Source organism: Tenrec ecaudatus, chromosome 1 (assembly GCF_050624435.1).
Source record: "Tenrec ecaudatus isolate mTenEca1 chromosome 1, mTenEca1.hap1, whole genome shotgun sequence".
Classification (NCBI taxonomy): Eukaryota; Metazoa; Chordata; class Mammalia; order Afrosoricida; family Tenrecidae; genus Tenrec; species Tenrec ecaudatus.
The window spans coordinates 201,063,929-201,090,429 of NC_134530.1; the positions used below are offsets into that span (position 1 = coordinate 201,063,929).

At 37.7% G+C, this 26,501-nt stretch overlaps 1 protein-coding gene and 1 non-coding gene across 3 annotated transcripts in view; one reads left to right on the forward strand and one right to left on the reverse strand.

The window, feature by feature from the left end:
* The window catches only part of TPR (translocated promoter region, nuclear basket protein), a 68,188-nt gene that overhangs the window by 17,349 nt on the left and 24,338 nt on the right, over positions 1 to 26,501 (reverse strand). For both annotated transcript variants that reach the window (XM_075528432.1, XM_075528426.1), the window contains exons 24-41: positions 25,319 to 25,471; positions 24,820 to 24,936; positions 23,130 to 23,333; positions 22,841 to 23,025; positions 22,273 to 22,420; positions 21,336 to 21,473; positions 21,107 to 21,238; positions 19,950 to 20,080; positions 17,809 to 18,019; positions 16,779 to 16,922; positions 16,085 to 16,283; positions 13,785 to 13,990; positions 12,741 to 12,802; positions 9,255 to 9,463; positions 8,313 to 8,585; positions 7,458 to 7,606; positions 6,721 to 6,804; positions 783 to 980 (exon numbers count right to left, since the gene is read on the reverse strand). In XM_075528432.1, the coding sequence (XP_075384547.1) occupies positions 783 to 980; positions 6,721 to 6,804; positions 7,458 to 7,606; positions 8,313 to 8,585; positions 9,255 to 9,463; positions 12,741 to 12,802; positions 13,785 to 13,990; positions 16,085 to 16,283; positions 16,779 to 16,922; positions 17,809 to 18,019; positions 19,950 to 20,080; positions 21,107 to 21,238; positions 21,336 to 21,473; positions 22,273 to 22,420; positions 22,841 to 23,025; positions 23,130 to 23,333; positions 24,820 to 24,936; positions 25,319 to 25,471 (2,943 nt within the window). The remainder of the gene's footprint in view (positions 1 to 782; positions 981 to 6,720; positions 6,805 to 7,457; positions 7,607 to 8,312; positions 8,586 to 9,254; positions 9,464 to 12,740; positions 12,803 to 13,784; positions 13,991 to 16,084; positions 16,284 to 16,778; positions 16,923 to 17,808; positions 18,020 to 19,949; positions 20,081 to 21,106; positions 21,239 to 21,335; positions 21,474 to 22,272; positions 22,421 to 22,840; positions 23,026 to 23,129; positions 23,334 to 24,819; positions 24,937 to 25,318; positions 25,472 to 26,501) is intronic.
* Positions 20,133 to 20,193, forward strand: LOC142438325 (U7 small nuclear RNA). Its single transcript, XR_012782722.1, has one exon. It is a non-coding gene; the product is annotated as a U7 small nuclear RNA (small nuclear RNA).

The following is a 26,501-nucleotide window of genomic DNA, read 5'->3' on the forward strand; positions in this document are numbered from 1 at the left end:
TATACGGATTGTGAAAAGAGTTGTATGAGCTCCTAATAAAATGATTAAAAAGAAAAAAATAGACTGAGATACAGAGGAGGAAAGTGAGGTACAGAGAGATACAGTACTATAGCTCAGAAGGAATAAGCTGGAATTTGAATGCAGCCAGTACGACTCTACACACAAGTTACTGAGAGGGAGGAGACTAGGTGACTTTTCCCAGTTTTAGTTTGTTCTTGATCTTGGGTTTGGTTGATTGGTTTGGTCGTTTTCTTGTATACTTTTCTGTCTATGAAATCCATCATAGGTAAATCTAGAGAGACAGTAACTAGATTAATGGTTTCTTGGGGGTATGGCAGGGGATATAGGGGGAAAGTGGGGAGCTAGTAAAAGTGAGTATGATTGTGATGATTGTACAACTCTTTCAAATATGATTGACCTATTGAATTGTATGACAAAACATTTTGAAAAGTGAAAAAAAAATAAATTTAATGATTTTTATTTCCAGAAGCAAATAAAATCATGTTCATTTAGCAATAAGATCTATGATTAATTATACTTCAGAATACATTCTAAAGATCTTAGCAATCATAATAAAGAACTAGCGTTTTCCACTACTAGCTTTATGTTCCAATTTCATAAAATGTTAATTTCAGAATCAATCAAGAAAACAGAAAAGCAAAATAATCTTTTTAAATTAACAGGGAATCAGAATTTACTGGATCATGTTTTACTAGACGCAAAAATCTGAGCATTTTCATCTAACATTTAAAAAATATTACTGGAATTCAAACAAAATTCACCTCATGTTCTCCATCATTTTCATCGTCATCCTCTTCTTCATCATCACTGTCAATAACAATGACATCATCCCCCTTGCCTTGACCATCCTGGGATGAAGTTGTTTGCTGATCTGATTGAAGGGTTCCAAGATCTATCTGCAGGGACTGAGAAGTCTCTTCACTGTCTTCCATGGGCGTGTAATCTCCCTGAGCGACTCCCTTTTAAGAAAGAAATAAAAACAAGTAGTTATCAAAAAACCGAAACTCATTGTCATTAAAGAATTCTATATATATCAAGCATACCATAGATCAAAAGAATATGCTAGTAAAATTTTATTACTAGAAATTTGTTATTCAAAAGTAGAATTGGAAATATATGCTGAAGAAAATAAACAGTTGGGATTAGTACATACCCCATAGAAGACATGAATAATGATATAAATCAATATGGGTAATAGTTCAATAAAGAGATGTGAACACACACACAGAAGCTTGTTGTGTGTTCAAACAACCAGTTGTGGATACTGTGGCTCAATACAACAGATGATATACTGAGTCACAATGTGAATTCCATAGTACTTTAAAATTTTCTAGTAGCTAGACTTTTTTCTAAAAGCTGAAAAATCAGTAATAGATGTTCAGAAATAAAATCTTTAAAAAAGCTGGTATAATAACTTTCAATTTTAATAGACATAGACAATATATTCTAAATGTAATTTAAATATGTAATACATGTAGAATTATAACCAAAATGTTTTACTGTGTTTTCCCCCATACCCATGTCTTTAAATAATGTGATGTGTATATCATGATTTACAGAATATCTCAATATAAACTAGCTTTATTTCAAGTGCTTTCAACAGTCAATGTGATTAGCAGACAGTATAGTTGCAGATCAGTGAGAAAAAATTCTCTGGAATCTGTACAATGTTTAATTCCCCTTAAACCAGAAATAATCTGTAAAACATTAGATAAAACAAATCACTGAAGGATTGTTTATCACGTACTACGAAGCCAAAGAAGGGAATAGTATCAGAGCCTAAATTGTGAGATTCTGGTTTGGAGAAGGCTAAGGAAGACAGTGGAAGCCGAAGATATATTTCTGAGATTTACACAGGAAATAAGCTTCTGGTGATTTCCCTCTACCCATAATAAATAGAATGAGAAGGATTGGAAGAATTCGTTTACCACACAGTGCATTAGAGAGATAACTATAGGCGATCAAATGATAAAGCTGACTTGAAAGGTTAAAGTCTTGTCAGTTGACCCACCCCTTAATGCACATTGAGCCAATCTGGTTTTGAACATTTTTTTGTTTTATTTTTCGTGTTGGAGGGTTTATCTCTGATGTATTTTGTCATTGGGGATAACCCTCTTGAATTTTTGTTGTATGTTTTTCTGTTGTTCAGTATATGAAACCCACGATTGATGAAACATACAGTGATAACAAATAGAAAAAGGATTCCTACGGGATACACTAGGGGGGGAGGGATGTCAAGGAGAGGTGCAATCAAGGAGTTTTAAAAAAAGAATGTTTTGGAACTGATTGTGGTAGGAATGGTACAACACTGCTTGATGTGACTGAACTATGGAATGATATGATATCTGTATTAGTTCCCAATAAAATGGTTAAAAAATCATTATTACTGTCTATGAAAAAAATCATTCCTTACATGTACACATTAAAAAACAAAACAAAAAAAACCAAATGGATGACTATTCTATACATTTGGAAGCCTGGAGGAATAGTGGCTGTGTACTGTAATAACCACAAAACTGGCAGTTCCAACCACCAACTGCTCTGAAGGGGACAGATGAGGCTTTCTGCTTCCGTAAAGAGTGAAGAGTCTCCGAAACCCAGAGTAATTCTCCCTTGTCCTCTGGGCTGCTATGCAGAGGAACTGACTCAGTAGTGAGCTTTTCAAATCTTAGACATTAAAGCTATCAGATTTACAACTATATGATTAGCTTCCATGCAGGATCTGTATAGCCACCAAAGGCTAAGGTCAGATGAAGTTAAGTGTATCCATGATTAGTATTGCAACTAGAATAGTTTCCAAAGCACAACAATTCCTTTGATCAAACTAACCAGGTGTGTAACAGATCTTGGGAAGTCTCTCTAGAGCCAAATTGTTCTAATATTATATCTATTTTAAAATATCTGGTTTTCACTGAATTTCTTATCAGCAGTAAAGGTGGTATTTGGTTTTTCAAGAGAAGATACACAGTTTTAAAACTTCAAATCACATTTATAAAAGTGCTTTTGCTTACACATAAAATAAAAAATTAAAAGGTATATTGCTTGGATCAGGTCTAGAGAATTATGACGTACTGCATTATTAAAGATACTTATCTACAAATTTTTACTTTGTTTATAGCTTCTTTTATTACATATAAGACATCAGATATTAGAATAATTCATTTGTTAATATCATTGCTCATAATTTTATTGTTAGTCACCGAGATAAACTATAATTTTAACCTTATTTCTGATTTTTGTCTATAAATAGTTAAATGTCTGCTTTTGACTTAAGCACACAATAAATTATTTTTTATACAAGGCAACAACAATGCTGTATAAACTAAGTTATTCATAAAAGATTATGTTACCACTATGTGCCACTTAGGCGCTGTCAAGTCATCTGCATTTGTATGCACATATTACTTTATCAGCAGGTCCACCTAGACAAGATAGACTGGACAAACAATGTAAGAAGAAAATAACAGGACCAATGGTCCTGGAGGGACATGAGAGCATGGGAGGTAGGGGAAGGGAGGCGGTGTTGGCCAACACAGAGACAAGGGAACAGCGAGTGGTTCAAAACCAGAGGAGGGAGGGGATGGGAGGACTGGTAGGGAGTGACCAAGGACAAGGTAACTGAGAGGAATTACTGAAACCAGAATGAAGGCTGAACATGGTAGTGGGACAGGAGGAAAGCATAAGGAAATAGAGGAAAGGAGTAGGAGGCAAAGGGCATACAGAAAAGCCTAAATACAAACATGTACATATGTAAATATATTTATGATTATGGGGGAAATAGACTTTTGTGCATATATTTATAGGTTCAGTAGTAGGGTAGCCGGTGGACATTGGGCCTCCTTGTGCACACTTCCTCAATACAATAGCACCTCGCCCAGCTAAATGGTCATTGCATGATACCCACCTTCCAGACATGATCACTGAAGACAGACGTGTGTGTAAGCAAACGTGGTGAAGAAAGCTGATGGTGCCCGGCTATCAAAAAGATATAGCATCTGGGGTTTTAAAGGCTTTAAGGCAAATAAGCGGCCATCTAGCTCAGAAGCAACAAAGCCCACAGAGAAGAAGCACACGGCCTAAGCGAATACAAGGTGTTGAATGGACCAGGTAGCAGACACCAAGGAACAAAAACAATCATTGTGTGATCACCTTCCTCACATAAACGCTGAAGACGAATGTGTGCATAAGCAAGTGTGGTGAAGAAGGCAGATGGTGCCCGGCTTCTGAGAGATATAGCTTCTGGGGACTTAAAGGCTTGAAAGCAAACAAGCGGCCATCTAGCCCAGAAGCAACAAAGCCCACACGGAAGCAACACACCAACATGGGTGATCGTGAAGGGCAGAGGAGACCAGGTCTCAAACTACAAAGGCGGGGGGTGGGGGGGAATCACATCACCGTGAATGAGGGGGAGTGCGTGATGGGGACCTAATGCCCATCTGTAGACAGCTGGACATCCCTTGCAGAGGGGTAGTGGGGAGGAGGTGAGTCACTCAGGGTTCCGTGTAGTAACAATGAAACTCAAAACCTTCCTCTAGTTCTTGAACACTTCCTCCCCTCCCAATTATGACCCCATTTCTACCTTGCGGACCTGGTTATACCAGAGGGATGTACAGCGGTGCAGTAGGGATCTGGAAACACAGGGAATCTAAAACAGATGAACCCCTCAACACCCGCAGTGGGAGTGGCGACATCAGGAGGGAAGGGGGTGTAGAAAGGGAGAACCGATCTTGGAGATCTGTGTGTAACCTCCTCTCTGGGAGATGGGCGATGGGAAGGTGGGTGAGGGGAGACGCCCGGCAGTGTAAGATAAGATAAAAAACTATTTATAAGCTATTAAGGGAACAGGGGGATCGGGGGAGCGGGGAGGGAGGAAGAGGGGGGAAAAAAGGAAACCGAGCTGATTCCAGGAACGCAAGTGGAAGGCAAATTTTGAGAATGACGAGGGCAACGAATGTATAAGGGTGCTTTTGCGCAATTGATGTATGTATGGATTGTGATAAGAGTTGTATGAGCCCCAATAAAAAAAGATTTATTAAATAAAAAATTAACCCCCCCCCCCACAAAATTAAGTTACCACAATGGAAAAACTGAGCAAGTCATAGTACAATTTTAAAAGTGCATCATTGACATGCTTAGAGTTCAGAAAAAGCAACTTATAAAGAACATCTGCTTCATTATCAGAAACTGTTACACATTCAGCAGATAGTGCTGGAAGGGAGGAATGAAAAGTCAAATGGCATTTTTGAGCCATAGAAACGTTTTCCTACTTCATGTGGGAGGTACGAAGTCTAGAGTAATCTAGAGATTTACTTTCAAAATCTACACTCATTGCAAACTCTAACAGGCTTACTATCAGGCAGAGACCACTGTTAACTTGATTATGCTGGACTGAACTTGATAGTTGGACAGTTGACCTCCCTACAGAACCAACTTGAATTTGTTCTGAGTCCAAGTATCTCTTACTTGTTCCATGACAGAAATCTCTTCCTTGGCTTCTTGAATGTTGACGGGGGTCTTTTCCCTCTTACTCATTATTTGAACTTTGGTCTTTATATTATTATTACTTTTTCCTTACCACCTTATTTAATTTATTATTATTTCCATTGGGTTTCCCGGTTTGTGAAGCACAGGAGTGAATGCAAAGTGGTAATAACCAATACAAGAGTTTATAAAGAATGTAGGGGTGGGAGGTTTAAGTGATAGGGAGGGAGCATTAGAAATGATTTTGAGTGCACAATTCATTTTAAAGAATTTTAACAGGGAAGTGGGGGTGGTGGTGTGAGGAGGGGGGTGTTCTAAAATGAATGTGATAATGATTGTATACTTCTTGATATTATTGAACTATTGAATTGTAGGATATGTAAATTATGTACCAATAAAACTATTGGAAAAAGAAACGAAAACAAAAACAAAACCCATGGAGCACAGTTCTACTGACAGTGGCCATGAGTTGGAATTGACGTGGCACAGTGGTGTTGTTGGTAATATTTGGCAGTTCATAGTGGGCTATGAGTTGGAATGCTAACCACAATAGGTCAACAGTTCAAGACGACGCCCTTTTGCAATTCTAGACAACAAGTTATTGTAACTTTATGATCGATTTCTCTGAACTTAACTGATTTGGCAAATCCCCTCGGGTCTGATTAAATTTTTTTTAAGACACCCTAATAAGACCAGGAATTGTCTGCAGCCATTCACTGATTACACAAACACGCGTAAGCCATTTCAGATGAACCCATGCATGCAGGGACTGCAGCTTCAGTGGCAGCATGCTTTTTACTAACCCTTGTCAAAAACTAACACAAAACTAACTGCCAGGGAGTCAATTCTCACTCAGTGACCCTGTAAGACAGTTAACACTGGCCCTGTGAGTTAAGACTCAAAGCTTTTAGAGAATAGAAAGTCACAAGTTTTATTATTACTAAAGGTTAGAAAAGGGAAGTTTAGAGTTTGCGATCTGTTTACAGTCACACAGTTCATCTTAACTCAGAACTGAAACATCACTTTGTCCTTCCTTCTAAATGATCAAAACAGCGGATAATCCTTACTCATGATAAACAAGAAAGAACCTTTACTGGTCAATTCTAATACTTTTTCATTAATTATAAAAGTAATAAACAAAATTTCCAATTATGTTTACATTTGCCAAGCTAATCATCAAAAGCAACGATGTTACATACAAAGCAGGTTTCTACTTACTTCTCCAATGGAATCTTGTGAATCTTGGTTGTATACTTGAGTCTCTACCTCTCCATCAGTACTTTCTTCTGCCATAACTTCCTCCTGAACCATAATACACGTCATTTTTTTTCATGAATTCATGTGAGGATTCATCTGTATTACCAGTTTTCCTAATAAAACATTTACCTATAACTTTATGAAACTATATATAAAAAATTAGCTCATTCACAAAATATAATCACTTTCTTCTTTACATACAAACCCAATTTTGAAATATTAATAAATGCACGCTAATACAACCAATTTGTCTCAATGTTTATTAGTAAAGCCTGATTCATTACAATTTAATTTTAAAAAGGTAATATAATCTTATATCCGCATATATATGCTGAAAACACATAACTGATAGTTTTAAATGTCCAGAAGACTACAATATCCCTTATTCTTTGAAATGAAAACCAACCAAACAAACATAAGATACCTTTGAAGCAGAATGCAATTTCAAGCTTTGTAATTACTTTTTAATTGAAAAGAACAAATTTAGTTAAAATTACATACTAAAAATATAAACCCCGTTTGTTGCCAATAGCAACAACACCTCTGTTCTGAGTAGAAATGTAGTAATTTCAACAAGTTTCCAAATAATTAAATGTTTATCCAAACAGGTCAATATCAAAATATCGAAAATATTGTAAATTGTACTGTGTAAGTAACAATAAGCAGCAATAGCAACCACAACAGGAAACTCTACCTACCTCAGGTCCTACAGGTGTAACGCTTTTCAGCTTCTTTGAAACAGGCATTTCCACTGCATCATCAGACACTTGGTCTGATGTTTCTATGGTACTATCTTCCTCCTCTTCACGTGTACGTTTTGGCAAAGAAGAACTAGGGGTTGCTGAAACTTTGAAATGAGATCATTTAAATCTTGAACTAGAGAATGATAATTTAGATAAAAGATAATTCTTAAAAGACTGTTTACTAGCTAGTGTGGTTATTTAACTAAGCAATAACATTAAATTGTGTAAATTAAAATGTAATCAATCAAGCTTTGGATAAAAACTTTCATCACTCTAACTTATCCTTGCTGAATCAACAGTTATCAACCTATCTTTGCTTCAGAAAGGCAGGCATCATTTACAGTACATAACAAATTCATTGTGCCACACGGAGAAGATTCAAAAAAGATGATAGAAAAAATCCCATTATATTTTAATTCCAATTCTCCACAACTTTGTGAAGGCCCCTTATATGTTACTCACAAATCAGACAGAGCCTTTGACAGTTTTATAAAACCTAGGATTTCTTGGATAAAACAATTTACAATGTATGCTCCTATTTGAAGAGAGTTATGTGACCTTGCCTTGGTACTTACTTAGGACCTTCATTAAGTTATAAATGTCATGGGTTGTAACACCTTTAAAATCTTTCCAAATATAACAAGAGTGAAAGCATGATCTCAATGATAAACATGAGACAACAATTTAGTAAAAAACATGAAATAAAACCTTATTAATACATTCATTCACGCACTCTAATATCTGGGAGGAAACATGTACATTCAAGTTATACTCCAGAGATATAGTATGCTCATTTAAAAAATAGTTTACCAGTGCCAAAAATTGCTGTGGAAGTAGAAGGCCGCTCAATTGGTGAACTCTGAACAACTTCTACTATGTTTGCAGAAATCTCTTGATTTGTAGGCTCCATCTGAGGATGACTTTGTTGCGTAGGTTGCACAAAAGCTGTAGCTTGTGTTTGTTGCTGAACAGTTAAAATGGGTTGAGAGATGGAAGGCTGGATGTTAGGACTAGTAGAACGAACAGATCCACTTGTGCTTCCAAAAACTGGAACGTGTTCCACAGGCCCTTCTGACTGCATAGCTGAAAAAAAAAAGAATGTGTGGAAATGCTCATCCATTTAACAAAGCTGAACACCTATGTTGGGGTTGGGAACAACTGAAAATGATTCTTGTTGTTGAGCTTAATCCAGAGGGGGGGAAAAGGAATGAGCACAAATGAGTAAAATAGAAAGCAGTTCCTGCCATGAGTAACTAAGTGGAGAAAATAGACTATGTGGTGATAAAGTAGGGTCAAGTTGACCAATAATTTAGCAGGATTTTTCACTTTTTCATGGACTTAAGTGTAGCCCTAAAAAAACATACCCTATACTAATATGAAGGAGCCCCAGTGGTATAGTGGTTAGGCATTGGGCTAATCACAAGGACAGCAGTTCGAAACCGCCAGACCAGTCATTAAAGAGAAGGCGTTTTACTCTCGTGACAAATTAAGAGTCTCAGAAACAAATAGGGGTGCTTTTACTTTGTCCTATGGTATTGCTAGGAGCCAGCGTTGACACTGATAACAATGAGCTTGAATATACTAAGGGGTGTATTTACTTTCCCGCTGCTTCATCAATAAAAGGATGAGAAGCAGGGAAAAAGGAAAGAAACAGGGAGAGAAGGGAGGGAGGAAGGAAGTTAATTTGCTGCACTTAGGCATCCCAGGAGGCATTCTCTTAGAAACATTAAGATCTGTATTAATTTCACTCACCTTCCTGTGATTCCACTTGTGTTGTGGGCATCACTGTAGCTGTTGGAGTAGTTGTGGGATTTGTAACAGTTGCAGGTGTAACCATTGGGCGTATACTAGCCCTGGGTGTTGATTTATTTCCAGCCATAGCTGCAGCAGTTACTTTACTGGGAGTAGACACAACAGGGGTTGGCTTGATATTAGCTGTTGGTGGTTCTGATGTGCTGGCACTTGAAGAAGGGAAGATCCAAGAAGAGATAAATAAAAAATCACTACCAACACTGCTTAGAAAGTATACAGTAATAAAAGCAAATGAAACACACGATTCCCAAAATAGATGTACAGCGAGGCTGATTTTTTAAAAATCATTTTATTTGGGGGCTCTTACAGCTCTCATAACATTAAAGGATGACTTTATTATGAATTTAGATTTTTTAGACTGGCTTTCCTAACACTGCTACAGATAGATTTAAAAAATGTATTTTCAGCAGTTAGTATATATGTATTCTACAGAGTGGTTATGGTTCTATACAAAGGGCTTCAAAACGTTTGGGGACAATAGAATTAAAAGACAATATAAGCCCCCTAATATGTTTTAGTTTACTAAATATTTCAAATCCCTAAAAACAGTTTTGATCTTTCAAGCATTAAAAACTGTGTGGAAAGTGTTCCAATGTACTACAAGTTTAAGATTAAGGCATCCAGAGAACGAAGAATTTATTCAATACTGAATCACTCAACACCATAGGAAATTATACTGTATTTTCTATGTAAGCCAACTAGAAACTTAAGAGATGATGGCTTTTTTCTGTTTACACAGCTCTACCCATTGGTTATGCATTGGGCTGTGATTGGAATGGACGAAAGTTCAAAACCACCAGCATGTCTGCAGAAGACAGACTGGGCTTTCTACTCCAGGAAACAGTTTCAGAAACCCACAAGGTCACTGTGAGTCAGCACTGACTCAAAGGCATTGAGTACCAAATAATGTATATACGGACCATTATTTGCTAAAAGCAAGAGTAGAGTTCTGAGTTAAAAAAAAAAAAGTTCCTGGCCCACCAGGCCGTGATGATGATGTTCCTGAGGAGAGCAGCCAGTCCACAGAGAGAACAACATGGCTGGCCCTACTATGAGACATGATGCCCCTCAGTCACTAAGGGCGATACAGGGGACAGCACCGGAGACACAGTGTGGGAATTGCACCTGACCTGATCCCAACACACCGAGGCAAATCACTGGGGGAGTGCAGCGGAACAGCAAGGGAATGGAGTGGCAAGGTCCCCAGGGAATGCTGAAAGTGGATTTTGGGGCCAGGGCGTGGTGCCCCAACAGACTGGACTGGAAAACGCTCCTAAGGGCCAGCAAACGATCCCTGAACTAACTACAAACTTTTCTCTTGTGAACTGTTTTGTTCTGTTCTTTTTCAGTGGTTTGTTTTGGTTGTTTTGTTGTCTGGTTGTATACTGTTGCTTTGTGTTCCTCTGTCTAGTTTTCGTGCATGTTAGTGACTCCACAGGTCTGTCTGAATAGGACAGGCTGGATGAACTATCTGGATGAAAAACAACGGGACCGACAGTTCCGGGGGGACTTGGGGTGGGGGGGTAGAGGGGGTAAGGAAGTGGTGTTAACAAACCCAGGGACAAGGGAAAAACATGGGACCCCAAATGGTAGAGAAGGGGGAGTGGCAGGCCTGGTGGGAAATGATCAAAGGTAAGGTTGCTTAGAGAAGAGGTATACTCTAGCCCAGGTGGCGATGAAGCATGGTAGTAGGGCAGGAGGAAGGTCAAGGGAGATGGAGGAAAGAGCTAGGAGTCAAAGGGCATTCATGGAGGTCTAGACAAAGACAAGTACATGCAAATATATATAGGAGGATGGGGAAATAGATCTATGTGTCTATATTTATAGGTCAAGTATTAAGGTGGCGGAAGGACCTTGGGCCTCTACTCAAACACTCCCTCAATGCATGAATACCTTCTTTTATTAAATTGGAACTCTATGATGCTCACTCTCCCAACACAACGGCTGGAGCCAAAGTGGGTGAACAAGTAAATGTGGTGAAGAAAGCGGATAGTGCCCGGCTATCAAAAGAGATAGTGACTGGGGTCTTAAAGGCTTGAAGATAAACAAGCGGCCATCTAGCTCAGAAGCAACAAAGTCCACATGGAAGAACACACCAGCCTGTGTGATCGAGTGGTCCCAAAGGGATCAGTTACCAGGCATCAAAGAACAAAAAATCATATCATTGACTGCACACCTCCATGATAGGATCGCTGAAGACAAATGGGTGCATAAGCAAATGTGGTGAAGAAAGCTGATGGTGCCCGGCTATCAAAAGAGATAGTGTCTGGGGTCTTAAAGGCTTGAAGGTGAACAAGCGGCCATCTAGCTCAGAAGCAAATAAGCCCACATGGAAGAAGCACACCGGCCAGTGCGATCACGAGGTGCCCAAGGGACCAGGTATAAGGCATCATGCAAAAAAAAAAAAAGATATAAGTGTGTGTATGTATGTGTATATATGTGTATATGTATATATGTATGTGTATATATGTATATATATATATAATATTAAATGAAGGGGGAAGTGCAGAGTGGAGACCCAAGGCCCAAGTGTCGGCCAATGGAGATCCCCTCATAGAGGGGTTTAGGAGAGGAGATGGGTTAATTAGGGTGTGAGGTAGTATCGATGAAGAACACAGCTTTCCCCCAGATCCTGGATGCTTCCTCCCCCCAACTACCATGATCCGAATTCTACCTTGCAGGGCTGGATAGGACAGAGGCTGTACACTGGTACATATGAGGGTTGGAGGTACAGGGAATCCAGGGTGGATGATACCTTCAGGACCAAGGGTGTGAGGGACGATGCTGGGAGAGTGGAGGGTGAGTGGGTTGGAAAGGGGGAACTGATTACAAGGATCCACATGTGACCTCTTCCCTGGGAGAGGGACAGCAGAGAAGGGGGGAAGGGAGACTCCGGAAAGGGCAAGATATGACAAAATAACGAGGTATAAATTACCAAGGGCATATGAGGGAGGGGGGAATGGGGAGGGAGGGGGGTGGAAAAAAGAGGACCTGATGCAAGGGGCTTAAGTGGAGAGCAAATGCCTTGAGAATGATTGGGGCAGGGAATGTATGGATGTGCTTTATACAATTGATGTATGTATATGTATGGATTGTGGTAAGAGTTGTTTGAGTCCCTAATAAAATGTAAAAGAAGAAAAGAGAAAAAAATGATTAGGGCAAAGACTGTACAGATGTGCTTTATACAATTGATGTATGTATATGTATGAACTGTGAAAAGAATTGTATCAGCCCCAATAAATTGTTAAAAAAAAAAAAGTTTCGTGTGGACTAAAGAAACACTATGAATATATGCATTCTTTACTTTGAATATATCTATTAATCATATAGATTTGTTTCTATCTATATCTTTCCTGGAACTCTCAAAGAAAGTGAAACGTGAAAGAAATTTCCCAAGATAGCAAATAGTAAAGGAACTAAACTCACATTCCTCTTTCACCAGAAGCTGGAGTGGTTTTTAATGTGATCTGTCTCTGCTGTTCTGGGACCTATAAAAAGAAAAGTATTCGTGAAATTGACAACCCCACAAGTACCCAGATTACCTTAGTAAAATTTGGACGCTAATAAATTTAACTCTGAAGAAAACTGCAAAAAAAACCACTTAGTTCTTGCTGTACCCAACCCCCCTCAACCTGTCTGCATAGCTTCTCTCCCCAAGCCCAGCACCCTCCTACTGTCCGTCTGGCTCTCCACACCACCTCTGGTGGCCTCCTTTAGAGCAACATAGCAGCAAGGAGCAACATATTGAGAGGACTGTGGGGCCAGTCCCAATAGGAGCTATGTATTTTATTTTGAAATTTTAGGGCCGGCATATACTCAAGTATATACAGTAGGTATCCCCTCACAGAAAGGTCACACAGAAGGGACAATTCAGCCAGGGTGCAGTATAGCAAGGATGAAACACCAACATTCTTTAAAGCTTCCCCCACTTACTATCATTACCCCAATTTTACCTCACAAACCCTGCTAACTGGAGTACATACGTTGGTACAGATAAGAGCTTTCAATACAGAGAAGCCAGAATACGTAAACCCTTCAGAAACACTAATGGGAATAGCGTCATCACAAGGTTAGGGGGAGGGTACAGGCGAACTGATAGTAATGATGGATGTATAACCGCCCACCCCACACTGGCCAGAGACGAATAACAGAAGTGAGTGAAGGGATACAGCGGACAGCTTAAGATATGGAAAAATATCTATATACAGATATAATTTATCAAGTGTTCATGAAGTTAGGAGTGTGGGGGAGGCAAGAAAGAGGAGCTAACAATAAAGGGGTCAAGTAGAAAGATGTCTTGAAAATGATAATGGCAACGTATGTACAAGTTTGTTTGATAAACTTAATTTATGAATTGTTTTATTTGTAAGAGCCCCCCAATAAAATGATTAAAAACAAACAAAAGAGACAGGGCACGTTTATGCAAAATGTACAAAGAAAAAAAGTATTTAATCTGAATTAACAAATCACCTTATTAGTAGTTTCTTGTGGTTCATCTCTTTGCTCCAGGTGTCTCTCTTGGTGTTCTCGAAGTTCTCTTTCCAAACGACTAATGCGACCTTCATACTGGGACTTAAGAGCAGTCATACGTACATCCAATTCATCTTTCTGCTGATCTAAGGCTCCATTTCTTTGTTTAAGCTCCTCATTTTCTTTAGTTAGCTGATCTTTTACACCTAAAGAGGCAACCGGGTGATTTTATTATTAGAACCAAACACTAAAGAATATTCAATTCATGTGCTTAAAGGATGCATAAGGGTTGGGTCAGATTTGTTAAATTCTATAGAAATTCTGCTACAACATACCTCTCAATAAGCAAAGTTGTAAACATGCAGTTTATTTTCTTCCTCTAAGACTGTGGTACTTACAGAATCTGTTGTCAATTTGAGACATGAGAAGGGGTGGAGTTTAGCCTGTCAATCAGATCGTAGATCGATGACTTCATTTGGAGTCATTGAGATAAATAGCTCACTGGAGGCAGGACAGAGACCCACTCCCTACAAGATATTCCAGCTGAGAAGAAACATGGAGCTACTCTAGAATCCTGGAGCTGAAGGAGTCACATAGAGACCCCTGCCAGTGCTGAGACGCTTCTGCTGCCACTGGATCCACAAGACTTTCCACCCACTGGCATCAATGTATGTATGTGTTGTGTGAGTGTTAAAAGGAATTTATAGGTTGGTACTGGATCTATGGGCTAATATCAGACTTATGGACTTGGCTGGGATGATTTCTCAATATTCAATTGCTCTTGTACATAAAGCTCTTTCTTATATACACGAGTATCCATGAAATTATTTCTCTAGTCTACCCAGACGAACACAAAGACAAAATTACTTTCACTTTCCTGAAGATCTCATAGTTAAAAAATCCATAATACATTGTACTAAGCAGAACCCTTTGATATGACCTTAAATACATTATTTAAATAAACTAAAATTACAAATGTGGTTTGAAACATTTTCATTTCATATAATCTATAGCAATACTGCAACAAAACTATTGACTTTTTATAAATTGTCACTATTATCATAGAGATCATTAAAATAAGGCTCATCAACTCAACTGATTTAACCATTTACTGAGCAGACTGACAGCCAAAACTTCATTTGGGCCCTGAGCTTTGCAGCACGGGGCTCCTCAGAAATCTGTGTAGTAGTCTCCCTGAAGGGTGAGAAGGGCCCCTCGCCTAATGAGGTAAAGAAAAACTCTGCACTGGTAAGATCCAATGTGGTCTAAAAACTGTAAAAAACACTCTGGGTAGCACAGCTTTGGCTCAAAGCATCTGTCAGAAGGTAGCAATAGTTATACTCTGAAACCAAAGGAGTCCTGGTGACTGTGGTTATGAGTCGGGCTGCTAACCACAGGTTGGCAGTTTAAAACCACCAGTGGCTACCTGGTTGAAAAACACGGGTTCGTACTCTTGAAAACAGTCTAAGAAGCTCTATCCTGTCCCCAAAGGTCATTATGAGACAACAACAGCTCAATGGCAGTGAGTTTTTAGTTCTAAAATAAAAAAAATCCACTCAACACCAAACTCATTGCCATTGAGCCAATTCCAATTCAGAGTAGAGCTGTCTCAGTACGTTTCTGATGCTCTGACTCTTTATGGGAGTAAAAAGCCTCATCTTTCCCCCTTGGATTGGCTGGTAGGACCACAATGCATAATCTACTACACCATCAGGCATCCTCTAAAGACAAAGGATAGCAGTTAGCAGTATCTAATTTAAATAATAATTTATTAACTATCAAAGGTTCGTGAGGGAGGGGGAAGCGGTTAGGGAGAGGTGAAAATGAGGAGCTGATACCAAGGGCTCAAGTAGGAAGCAAATGTTTTGAGATTGATGATGGCAACAAATGTACGAATGTGCTTGACACAATGGATGGATGTATGGATTGTGATAAGAGTTGTACGAGCACGCAATAAAATTATTTATATAAAAAAAGCCTCATTATCAAAATGCCCAGGAGGGAATTTACATGAGGAAAAAGTTGAAGCACTGAAAAATGTAACCAATGACTCTGAACAAGATGAACAGTAATTAAGACACAGGAAACCACCTTGCAGTATAACCTTCTACCAAAAACAACATAAAGACATACTCATCACTTGAAAAGATTGCTCTAAATTATCTAATACAATAAATCCACTTTTAAAACACAAAGCAATTACTTTATGGTGCTGGTACTTTCCTCTTCCCAATAATTTCATGCTTACATAAAATAATGAACTTTCGCTATCAAGTTTAAACCTTTATAAAGAAATTTACCAGCTAAGTGTGCAATCTTTGATTTGGCTGCTACAATAGCCTTTCTGGTTTTTTCTTCCTTTTCCGTTATCTGCTGTCTGAGCTGCTCCTCCTGCGTGGTTCTATCTTGAAGGTCCTGCCGCAGTCGTGAGAGTTCAGATTGTAGTTGCACAGTCTGCTCTTGGAGATTTCTTACTTCCACCTCTTTTTCGGATAATGTCTTTAAAGGAAACCAAAGCATTTACCACCTAAATCAAATCATTCCATATTGCATGTTCTACAGACTTTTAAAATTAAATGAAAGCATAATCATAAAAATGGTGGCCAAACCAAGTAAGTGGACAGTTGAGGATTAATAGTACTTTGTGCCATCAAGTCAATTCCCATGCAAAACGATGCTCTCGCTAGTCATCAGCGTACCACTGTCCCAATGGGGTTCTCAGGCTGTAAATGTTTACCGGAGAGGTCTCCAACAGAGCTGCTGCTATGCTCAAACCACTGGCCCTTTGGTCACACGCTAGTGGCTACATTATTGCACCGCCAAGGCTTTTTCAGAGGATGACTATTATTGACTAATACAGGCCACTCAAAGTGAACAGGAGAAATATACTACATGTCCCAGTAACAGAAAAAAAACTAACACGTAAGTTCTTTACATATTCACCCAAAAGATAATTCGATACATTCACTCCTTTCGTTGCTCTCATTTTCCTACCTTCTGAAGATTTTCTACTTGACTCTCCAGTGATTTTGTTTTAGTCTCAGCTTGGTTGAGGGTTTCTTTGAGCTCCTGGATTTCCTGAACTGAGATATGCTGCTCCTGATGGTCTCCAGAAGACTGAGCCGAAGTCTCTACGACCTAAGATGACAGGGTAATGGCATATTCAAAAATCCCACCTCCGAAATTCATCTTTAAATAAGCAACAAGTTTGCCCTTTCATTGGACATTACTCAGCTAAGTGGACATGTGATGTAGAAACTTTATTTTATTTTTTTTTGAAACTTTATATTTTTACAATACAAATCAAGCCAGAAACTCTAAACCAAACTCATGCATGCCATCAAGTCATGTACTTACTCATAGCACCCACCCCCCACAAAAAGCAGTTTACAAAAGTACATACACAATGCTATCATACCTAGGGGAAAATATATTAGGGCCCATGTAAAGATATACATGTTAAAGTATTAAGTATGGTTTAAACTTAAGGAGACCTTTTGAAAATTTTTAAATGTATTTTTTGCTTCAAGGTGTAACAAGCATATATTCAAGTACTTTTGGAAATTCACACCAAGATTTAGATTCAAAATGACATATTGGTTTCAATAGCTACTTAAAACCTATTTAAATATAAGACTTAATTATAATAGAACTACCTTTTTAATAGATCAATTCTAATTAATAATAAATTTGAAAATCCTAAGTATAATCACAACAAAACACAAGAACAATTATGAGAATGGTACAGGATCAGGCAGTGTTTTGTTTTGTTGTATATAGGGTTGCTTTGAGTCAGAACGGAGTCCACAGCACGTAACAAGAACAACAACCATAAACTTTAAAAAAGCAGTTGTTTTAAATTAGAAAATAAGACTAATCTACCTAGACGTTACAAAGTTTCCTTGAGTTTATAAAGGCATCTGGGACACCTTAAAGGGAGAATCTAAAGTGAAAAGGAGAGACCAACTAAGCTGACACTGAAATTTAAGATAAAAAAATTAACATGAAAAATTTCTCAAAATACCTTATCCTGTTGTGCTTTCAGTTCTTCATATTGAGTCTTGTACCTACGCCCAATTTTCTTGACTTGAGTAATCGTTTTGACCTTTTCTTGGATATCAACTATCTTGGCATCCAAGTCCTTCTGAATGTTCTCCTTTTCTGTTCTGAGTTTATTTAAATCTTCCCTTAGACTCTGGATTAAATTCTGGTTATTCGTCAAAGACGCATTTGATCTTATAAAAAAAGAAGAATATAGAATAAGTATGTGATAATGTTCAAAATTTAAAATACCCTGTTTATATTATTTTGCTTTATTAACATTAAAAATACCGCAAAATATCCTTTTAATAATGATTCCTTAATTTACAAATTCAGTCTTTTAGAAACAACTTTATCTCCTGAGTTTACCCACTGTGCCACCAGGGGTACTTAGAAGTAACTTTATCTCCTGACTTTACCCACTGTGTCACCAGGGGTACTTAGAAGTAACTTTATCTCCTGACTTTACCCACTGTGCCACCAGGGGTACTTAGAAGTAACTTTATCTCCTGACTTTACCCACTGTGTCACCAGGGGTACTTAGAAGTAACTTTATCTCCTGAGTTTACCCACTGTGCCACCAGGGGTACTTAGAAGTAACTTTATCTCCTGACTTTACCCACTGTGTCACCAGGGGTACTTAGAAGTAACTTTATCTCCTGACTTTACCCACTGTGCCACCAGGGGTACTTAGAAGTGACTTTAGAACCTCGGCAGAAAGCTAAAGCATAAACGGCAGCACTCTTGTTTTAAACCAGGTATGCTCGACAGCAATGTCCACACTATTTTATCAAGTGTTGCCACACTTCTTCCTCAAGGACCAATAAATGTTAAGCCTTACAGACCATAGTTTTTGTTACTGTGCTCTGTTGTCTTTATTAACAACACTAAATGTAAACAAAATCCTCCTAGGATTATAAATTATACAAAACCAAGTCAGGAGCCAGACTTGGCCTGTGAGCTACAGTTTGTCAATGAAAGAGAAAAGACTGAAGTTGTCCAGCAGCAGTCTAGATCACACGACACACTGTGATATCTGCTGCACAAGATACCTTTGCTGAAAGGCAAAGCTGTTTCTCAGAGAACTACCTGACTCATGCCATGTTCTGGTCTGTCCAATCACCTGATACGCATGTGAAAGTTGGACTTTAAATCAGGAAGACCAAAGAATCAATCATTTGAATTATGATGCTGGCAAAAAATATTAAGAATACTATTGATTGAAATAAAAACAAACTAGTCAGTCTTGGAGGAAGTACAGAATTCTCCTGAGGCAAAGATGGCAAAATTTCTCCCACGTACTTCGGACATATTGTCAGAAGAGACCAGTCACTGAAGGAGGATACCATGCTTGGTAAAGTTAGAGGAGCAGTGAAAGAGGAAGACCTTGGACAAGCTGGAATGACACAGTGGCTGCAACAATCGGCTCATGCATATGTGAAAATCATGAGGATGGAGCAAGACTGGGCAGTGTTTCATTCTGTTGAGGATACCATAGGGTCACTTTGGGTCGGAGTTGACTCAATGGCACCAACCACTACCACCACCCACCACAGTTCCATAACCTTCCCAGTCAAGCTCGTCACTTTTAAGGTTAACGACTAATCTCTCCTATTACTTACCAAACTACTGTTACTAATTATGAGACTATATATGAAAAAAATTCTTAAGTTGCAAAACATGCTACAAGGCCTGGGACACGGAGAAATGACACTAAAACCTTAATCTTAACATGTAATTCTTACGTGTAAAGAAATGGTACTGTCAGCTCATTAAAAGAATATTTAGCACAATTATATAACTTCCTTTTCTAAAATTGCTCAAGATACTCATGAATTGCCAAGCAAAAGAAAAACTTATCTGTAAAAGTATGACTGTTTAGAAATTAATTTAGATTGAGTCACAACGTGTATTAAGTTTTTAAAAAAGTAACAGTCATATGTGAAGGCAAAACATTAAATTACTCGTTTAATTCTATATGGAAATTAAAGAAGGCTACCTTGTTAAGGATCCAGAATTTTCCATGCTTTCTAGGATCAGGAAGTACTGTTGGACTTTATATACAAAGAACAAAAATCAAACTTAAGATTTCATATAAACAACTTAGGGCCTTTTTCTACACACCTTGCAATTTCAGCTTTAAGTTTACCAATTTCTTCTGTTAGCTGTTGAATACGCTTGGTGTGAACTTCCTTTTCAGAAAGTAGCTTCCGATATTCCTCTGTATCTGGATCTTTCTGTTGGCTTACTAGATGCTAAGATAGCAAAAATGCATAGTTTACATTTTGTGAAAGAAACTAAAAAAAATAGTGCTACAGCTCTTTTAGAATTTGTCTAGCAGGTTTTCTGGTCTTCCTAGAAACCCCCCCCCCCCAAAAAAAAGAAACTAATAAAATAGTATGATATCTAAGTATATTAGGTATCCTACAAGCATAATCATCAAGCACTGTTTTACATTTATTGTTTGGCTTTTATGGTACAATGTTATTATAGTCTCATTTCAAAATGAAAGACTCCATATATCTGAAAAGACTAAAGCTATCCAGTCATGTAAACTAGTACTTAACAAAAAAGACTCTATTTATGCACCATTTTTTTCTCAATCTAAATTGCTGGAAAAATATCCTGTTACATGTAATTCTGTAAATGGTAAAAATTGAGTTGTAAATTTAATATTTGTCACATACAGATAACATTAATACTTTTACTGGTAAAAATAATCATTTCCACTTGGTTCTGAAAATATACTCATCTACCTCAATTTAACACTATCATATAAAATCAATGATGAAACACACAACTTTCCTATAGTTATTTAATGCTTCCTAACCCCCACTATCATGACCCTAATTCTACCTTACAAATCCAGGTAGATCAGAGCAAGAACACTGGTACCAATAACGAGAGCAGCGACACTAGGAGGGGAAGGGGAAGATGTGGGGGAAGAAAGGGGCAACTGATCACAATGATCAACCTATCAACCCCTCCCAGGGAGATGGACAACAGAAATGAGGGTGAAGGGAGACAGCAGTTGGTATAGACATAAAAAAAAAAAATTAAGGGGTTGATTATTGGGGTGGGAGTGGGGAGGGGGAGTGTGTGGAGAGAAATGAGCTGATACCGAGTGTTCAAGAAGAAAGAAAATGTTTTGAAAATGAGGGCAACAAATGTACAAATGTGCTTGACATAATGGATGGATTGTGATAAGAGCCCCCAATAAAATGATTAAAAAAATACTATCAACATGTCCCTAAGTTTGGCATTATTTCATTTGCACTTACCTGGTTACGTGCTTTCCAGCGTTTAACATCTTCTTCTAGTAGCTTCTTCTCCGCCTGCAACATTCCGCTTTTCTCACTCAGCTCAGCATTTGCTTCTTGCAAAGGTAGGATATCTAACTCCAGTTTCCGCACCTGAAAACAGCGCCCGCATTTTAACATCGAACTGTAAAAATGCATTCACTAGTCAAAACGACAGCAGGCCTGTACTTTTCAGCACGGAATCTCACACCTTTGCCTGCGTCTGCTGTAGGTCTTGTTCGAGCCTCTCCTTCTCTTCTCTTAGCATTTTATTGGTTTCCATGACCACGTTCATGGTTTCTGTTTTCTTCATCAGTTCTTCATGCTGGGCCATTGTTTTTGCAGTTACCTGAAGGTCACACACACATATGCACATCAATATCTAATAATAGGCAGTTTAAATCTAGGACTGTTTTCTCCAACCAGTATATATGTATTGAGAGCTAAGAAGAAAATATTTGTAATCCACCTGACAAAATGGAAATCATTTAGTATTTTGTATTAGCAGTCATTACACCTGCTATCTCTGAGTTAAAAGATAAATCATTCAAGGTGCTTGATACTTCCCTCCAGATGTGGGAGAGAGTAGGTGACAAATCAGATTATCAAGCTGAACTTGCGCTATGACCATCCAACCCCCTAAAGCATCTTCATTTTCCTTTTTTGGTTTTCAGATTTGACTGAAGTTTGCTCTTTCCAGACAATTTTAAGCTACTACTTTAACATAGAATGACTACTCGATGTCTACACGATAAATGTAATAAAAAATTAAGATAGCTGAAATTTATTAAGCATTCACTATATGTCATGCATGGTTCTAGTGCTCTCACATGCACTACCTTCACATACCAACCACTATTATTACTCTGGTATTAAACATGAACTCCAGTATAAACCGATCTTTTTCAGCACATTTTTAAATGACGAAAACCCCCGTTTCTTGTGGTAAAATTATGTCATTATGTCCCTCAGTTTATAAGAGCATATAGGGACAGACAGCTAATGGAGCAAAAGGAGAATTGGAAATCGTGTAGTCTGATTGCTGAGCTATTACATTGTATTAATGCTTATCTCATTTCAAAATAATTGCTATTAGAAACTAAAATGACATCTTCCCTTTCAAAGTAACTGGTTTCTTACATACATACCTGGACTTTCTCCCTTTCAGCATTGAGACTATCCTGCAGTTCCTGAAGCTCTCTTTCTAAAAGTTCAACCCTTTGTCGGTAACGCAGACTCTCTACCTGAGCCACTTCAAACCTAGTCTCGGCTATTTCTTTTTCTCGTCGTATAAATCTACAACATAAAATTTTACTTGATTAAAATAATGCCAATAGTGCAACATTCAAAACTTAAATAACTTTTAGGATAAAAACGATCCACTTCAGTATATAATTTCACCAGAATACTTTTATTAATAGCAAGTAACAATTAGGGAGAAATAGGAGGACAGTCCCTGTAGAAATGTGCATCTGTAAAGTGATCTGAAAAGCATGTAAGTTGCTTAAGGAGAGCTCAAGTTCTTACCAATATCTGACCCAACAGTAAGTCATTTGTTTCATCTGGTGCATGTCTAATATTCAAAAGTAACCACTGCTTTAGTGGTGATCAGTATGTTAACCAATAAGAGACAAAATAAGCTTTATACAGAAAGGATGTGCCACCCCCTTCATTTGTGGTTGTGAAAAAGTAGTTTTCAGAACATAATAGAATTACCTGAGAATTTCTAAAATTTGTTCCTGGGATTTTCCTTCTTCACTAAGGGATACATTTAAGGGCCCTTGTGCACCTTCCTTCATAGAGGCAACTACCTTGTCACTCAACTTTTCAATCTGATCATGAAGCAATCGGTTTTGTTTCTCTAGATCGTCACAGCGTGACACACTCTTGGAAACTTCATCCTATAAAACAAGAATGTATCGTTAATAGCTTAATTTCGAACACATATAAAAATGTAAAAACCAAATAGCCCCCAGAATTATTTTACCATGATCTACAGCAATACCTTTAACACCCTTTCTCTCTCCTCCCAAGATGCTTTACTCTCCAACAACTGCGATTCTGCTTTCTGGGTTGTTTCTTCCAAGTGCTGACGGACCGATGCCATTTTTGAAACCTGCTCTTTGGCAGCTTGTAGAGCTTCAACATCAGCAGCGTGCAGCATTAATTCTCTTTCATATTTGTTCTGAGATTCCACAGCAATTTTAGCCTGGAAAATACAGTCCCATCATTGTCATAAAAGATTAAAATTCTGTAGACACCTACTAGAGCTTTTCAACAATCTAAGTTGAAAGTTAAAAAAAAAAAAGGTAGTAATTGTGAATACATTTTGTGAAACAAAAAACTACAACCAGTAGTTTTGTAAAATGCATACAATGATAATTCTGTATGTATAGACAGCTGCCCCTGGTACGTGTGGGGACTAGTGCCCTGCTCTGCCACCAGCCATGGAAACCACACTCCGTGGATGCTGATATCCTTTCAATAAAATGGTGGTTTGGCAAATAACTTACACATTATTTGTCAAAATTAACACAGCGTAAATGCTAATGTGACTAGCACGTAAGGCTTCTTAGCCTTTGAAGGACTGCGCTGTCAATTAACCCCTCCTTCCACCATATTATTTCCAATCCACTTTTGTTTGACTGAAGATCCAAGACCAGTGGATACAGAAGGCTGACTGTACACGTGCACATACACAGAACAAAAAAATGAAAAGAATTTGCATACCAATATTAAACACACTTTGACTTTAATTTCTACTGTTATGTTACAGTGACTATAAACAGTGCAGAACTACCTTGATAGAACCTCGTCTTCCTCTCATTGGGAAGCTGGTGAGTTTGAACTGTTCACCTTGTGGTTAGTAGGCTAATGCATAACTTACACACCACGAGGGCTATAAATGCTTTATATATAGGCTTCAAAAAACTTGGAAAATGTCGCTAGCTTTTCATTTTCATACACACTTTTTAAAGTTGCCTCTTTTATCAGCAATAACTAATAATCTAATGAGTAGCCCTTAAAATACACAATTTGAAAAATAAAACATTACTAAAATTCCTACATGTTAATTTCAAATCTTACTATTTCAACAACCTCCGCGCTCTTGAGTCATTTTATCACTTCTCATTCATAAAGATATAAAGCATTTCATTATAAATACATATGTATGTATGCACATGGTATGTTAAGGTTCGTAGTATCATGATGTGCTTTTTCAAAATTTTAGGAAAAGTAATCTATAGCCTTTTTACGTTTTTTTTCACTCAACACTATCATGACTGAATTATTCATCTACATCATTGTGTAGCATTATAGCTTTTTCATCCAGTAATACTACTCTGTGAAGCTATCATACTAAATTGGCTTTTTGAGGTGTCATGGCTAGGATATCAATGCAAACTCATCAATGAAATAAAATGACCTTAGCAAGAGCTCCTTTGTTTGGCGGCGGTGTGATACCTTTGCCTATTTCACCTAGGGTTGTCTTTTCCCATTCCCCAAGACTGCGATTTTAATAGAGCACCATTCATTTTCAGCAATCATCTTTCTTTTCAAATTACTGTTTGCTCCATGAGAGCAGAAATAGTTTGGTATTTTGTAAGGCCTACCCAGACTCCCAAATGCATTCACACAGTCTTAGGATCAAGGCTTATTTCTCCATAATTTCCATGAAGAGTTTTAACACTTACTTGTTCTTGACAGTCACGTCTGGCTTGCTGCTCATTACTCAAAGCTGTACTTGCTCTTTGAAGGGCTTCCTGAACTTCATTCTGAACATTTGACAATGTTTTCTTTAACTCAGATAACTAAGTAAAAAGAAAATGAAAACTAGAGTTAATTAAAACTTATTTTTAAAACACTGATGCTTAATTTTAAAACATGCCTTTAGTCCAAAGGACTATGGACTAAATTTAACGTAGTTATAACCAGAATGTTCTAAGACAATGAACACACTTTGCCAAAGACAAGACTCAGGCAAAGGCTTCTTAAAAAAAAAAAGCCAATCGATGTCTACTGCCATACAATGGTGCAAAAATTCAAAAGAAAATAATTTTAAAGCCGAACAACACTTTGAACTAAAATTTAAGTATGTGTTGAATGAATAATTATTGAGATAAACAGAATACTAAGTACTTAATTAGGAAAAAAACCCCTCAAAACTTTAAATAAGTTAATAACCTGATTTACCTGTTGTTCCATGCTCTCTATGGCTTTTCTCTTGTCATCCTGAAGTTCTTGTTTTTCTTTTTCTACTTCCATTAATTTCTTTTCCAATTGTGTTTGAAACTCGGCCGACTCTTTCAAACGAACTTCAATGTTCTTACGTACTTCTTCCGTAACCTTCACATTGTGAAAACAAGGTACAAAAATTGCACACATTTAAATTATTATACAATTTTAAATTTCTCCAAACCTATGTAAATTAAATTTGAGAAGTGGTATTTAAACTAACATTTGTCTTACATTAACAAAAACTGACCAAATGCTAAAACACAAAGCAGCAGGAAAAAACAAAACTCCATTCAGAATTCCAGGCACAATTTCTCTTTCAACTTGGCTACTCCTGTCCCTTCTTCTTTCTGAGGTAAAATTTCCAATTTTTTTTTAATATCTGCCTCAATTCTCACACATACTTGCTAAATGTGTCTAATCTACTGCAGAAAATTTCTTTTTCATGTAGTTATTTCCACTGCTTTGCCCACAGGCTATAGCTACTTCTAAAATAAACTGTATTCTCTTATGCACATTATTCTTCCTAAATTGTATAAATTCTGATTACAACCAGTTATTCAAAAGTATGGTATTCAAAATCTTTGTTGGCTTCTCAATTGATTGTTAACTTGCACCCCTCAGGACTTCATGTGATTCAGTAAGGATGTCAACTGTCACTGCCTGCAGCCTTGCCCTTGGGTGGAGGGCTCCTACTACATGCAATCATGTCTTTTTACTATGACTTCTCAAAACGTTGTCTTCCTCCAAGGTTGGGCACAAATGCCTTCTTTCTGTAGTCATTTTTCTCAAGAGACAATTAACAGTTACCCTCATTCTCACCTTTCCTTTAGAAATTATACCCACACCTTTAGTTTGCATTCTGGCTGTGCTTAATTTATCTGGCTTATGAGAGCAATACATTCTTTTTTTTTGTTTTGAATCGTTTTATTAGGGTCTCATACAACTCTTATCACAATCCATACATACATCAATTGTGTAAAGCACATTTGTACATTCATTGCCCTCCTTCTCAAAACATTTATTCTCTACCTAAGGCCCTGGCATCAGGCTCATGTTTCCCCTCACCATCCCTTGATAATGTATAAATTATTACTTTGTCATATCTTGCCCGACCAATATCTTCCTTCACCCACTTTTC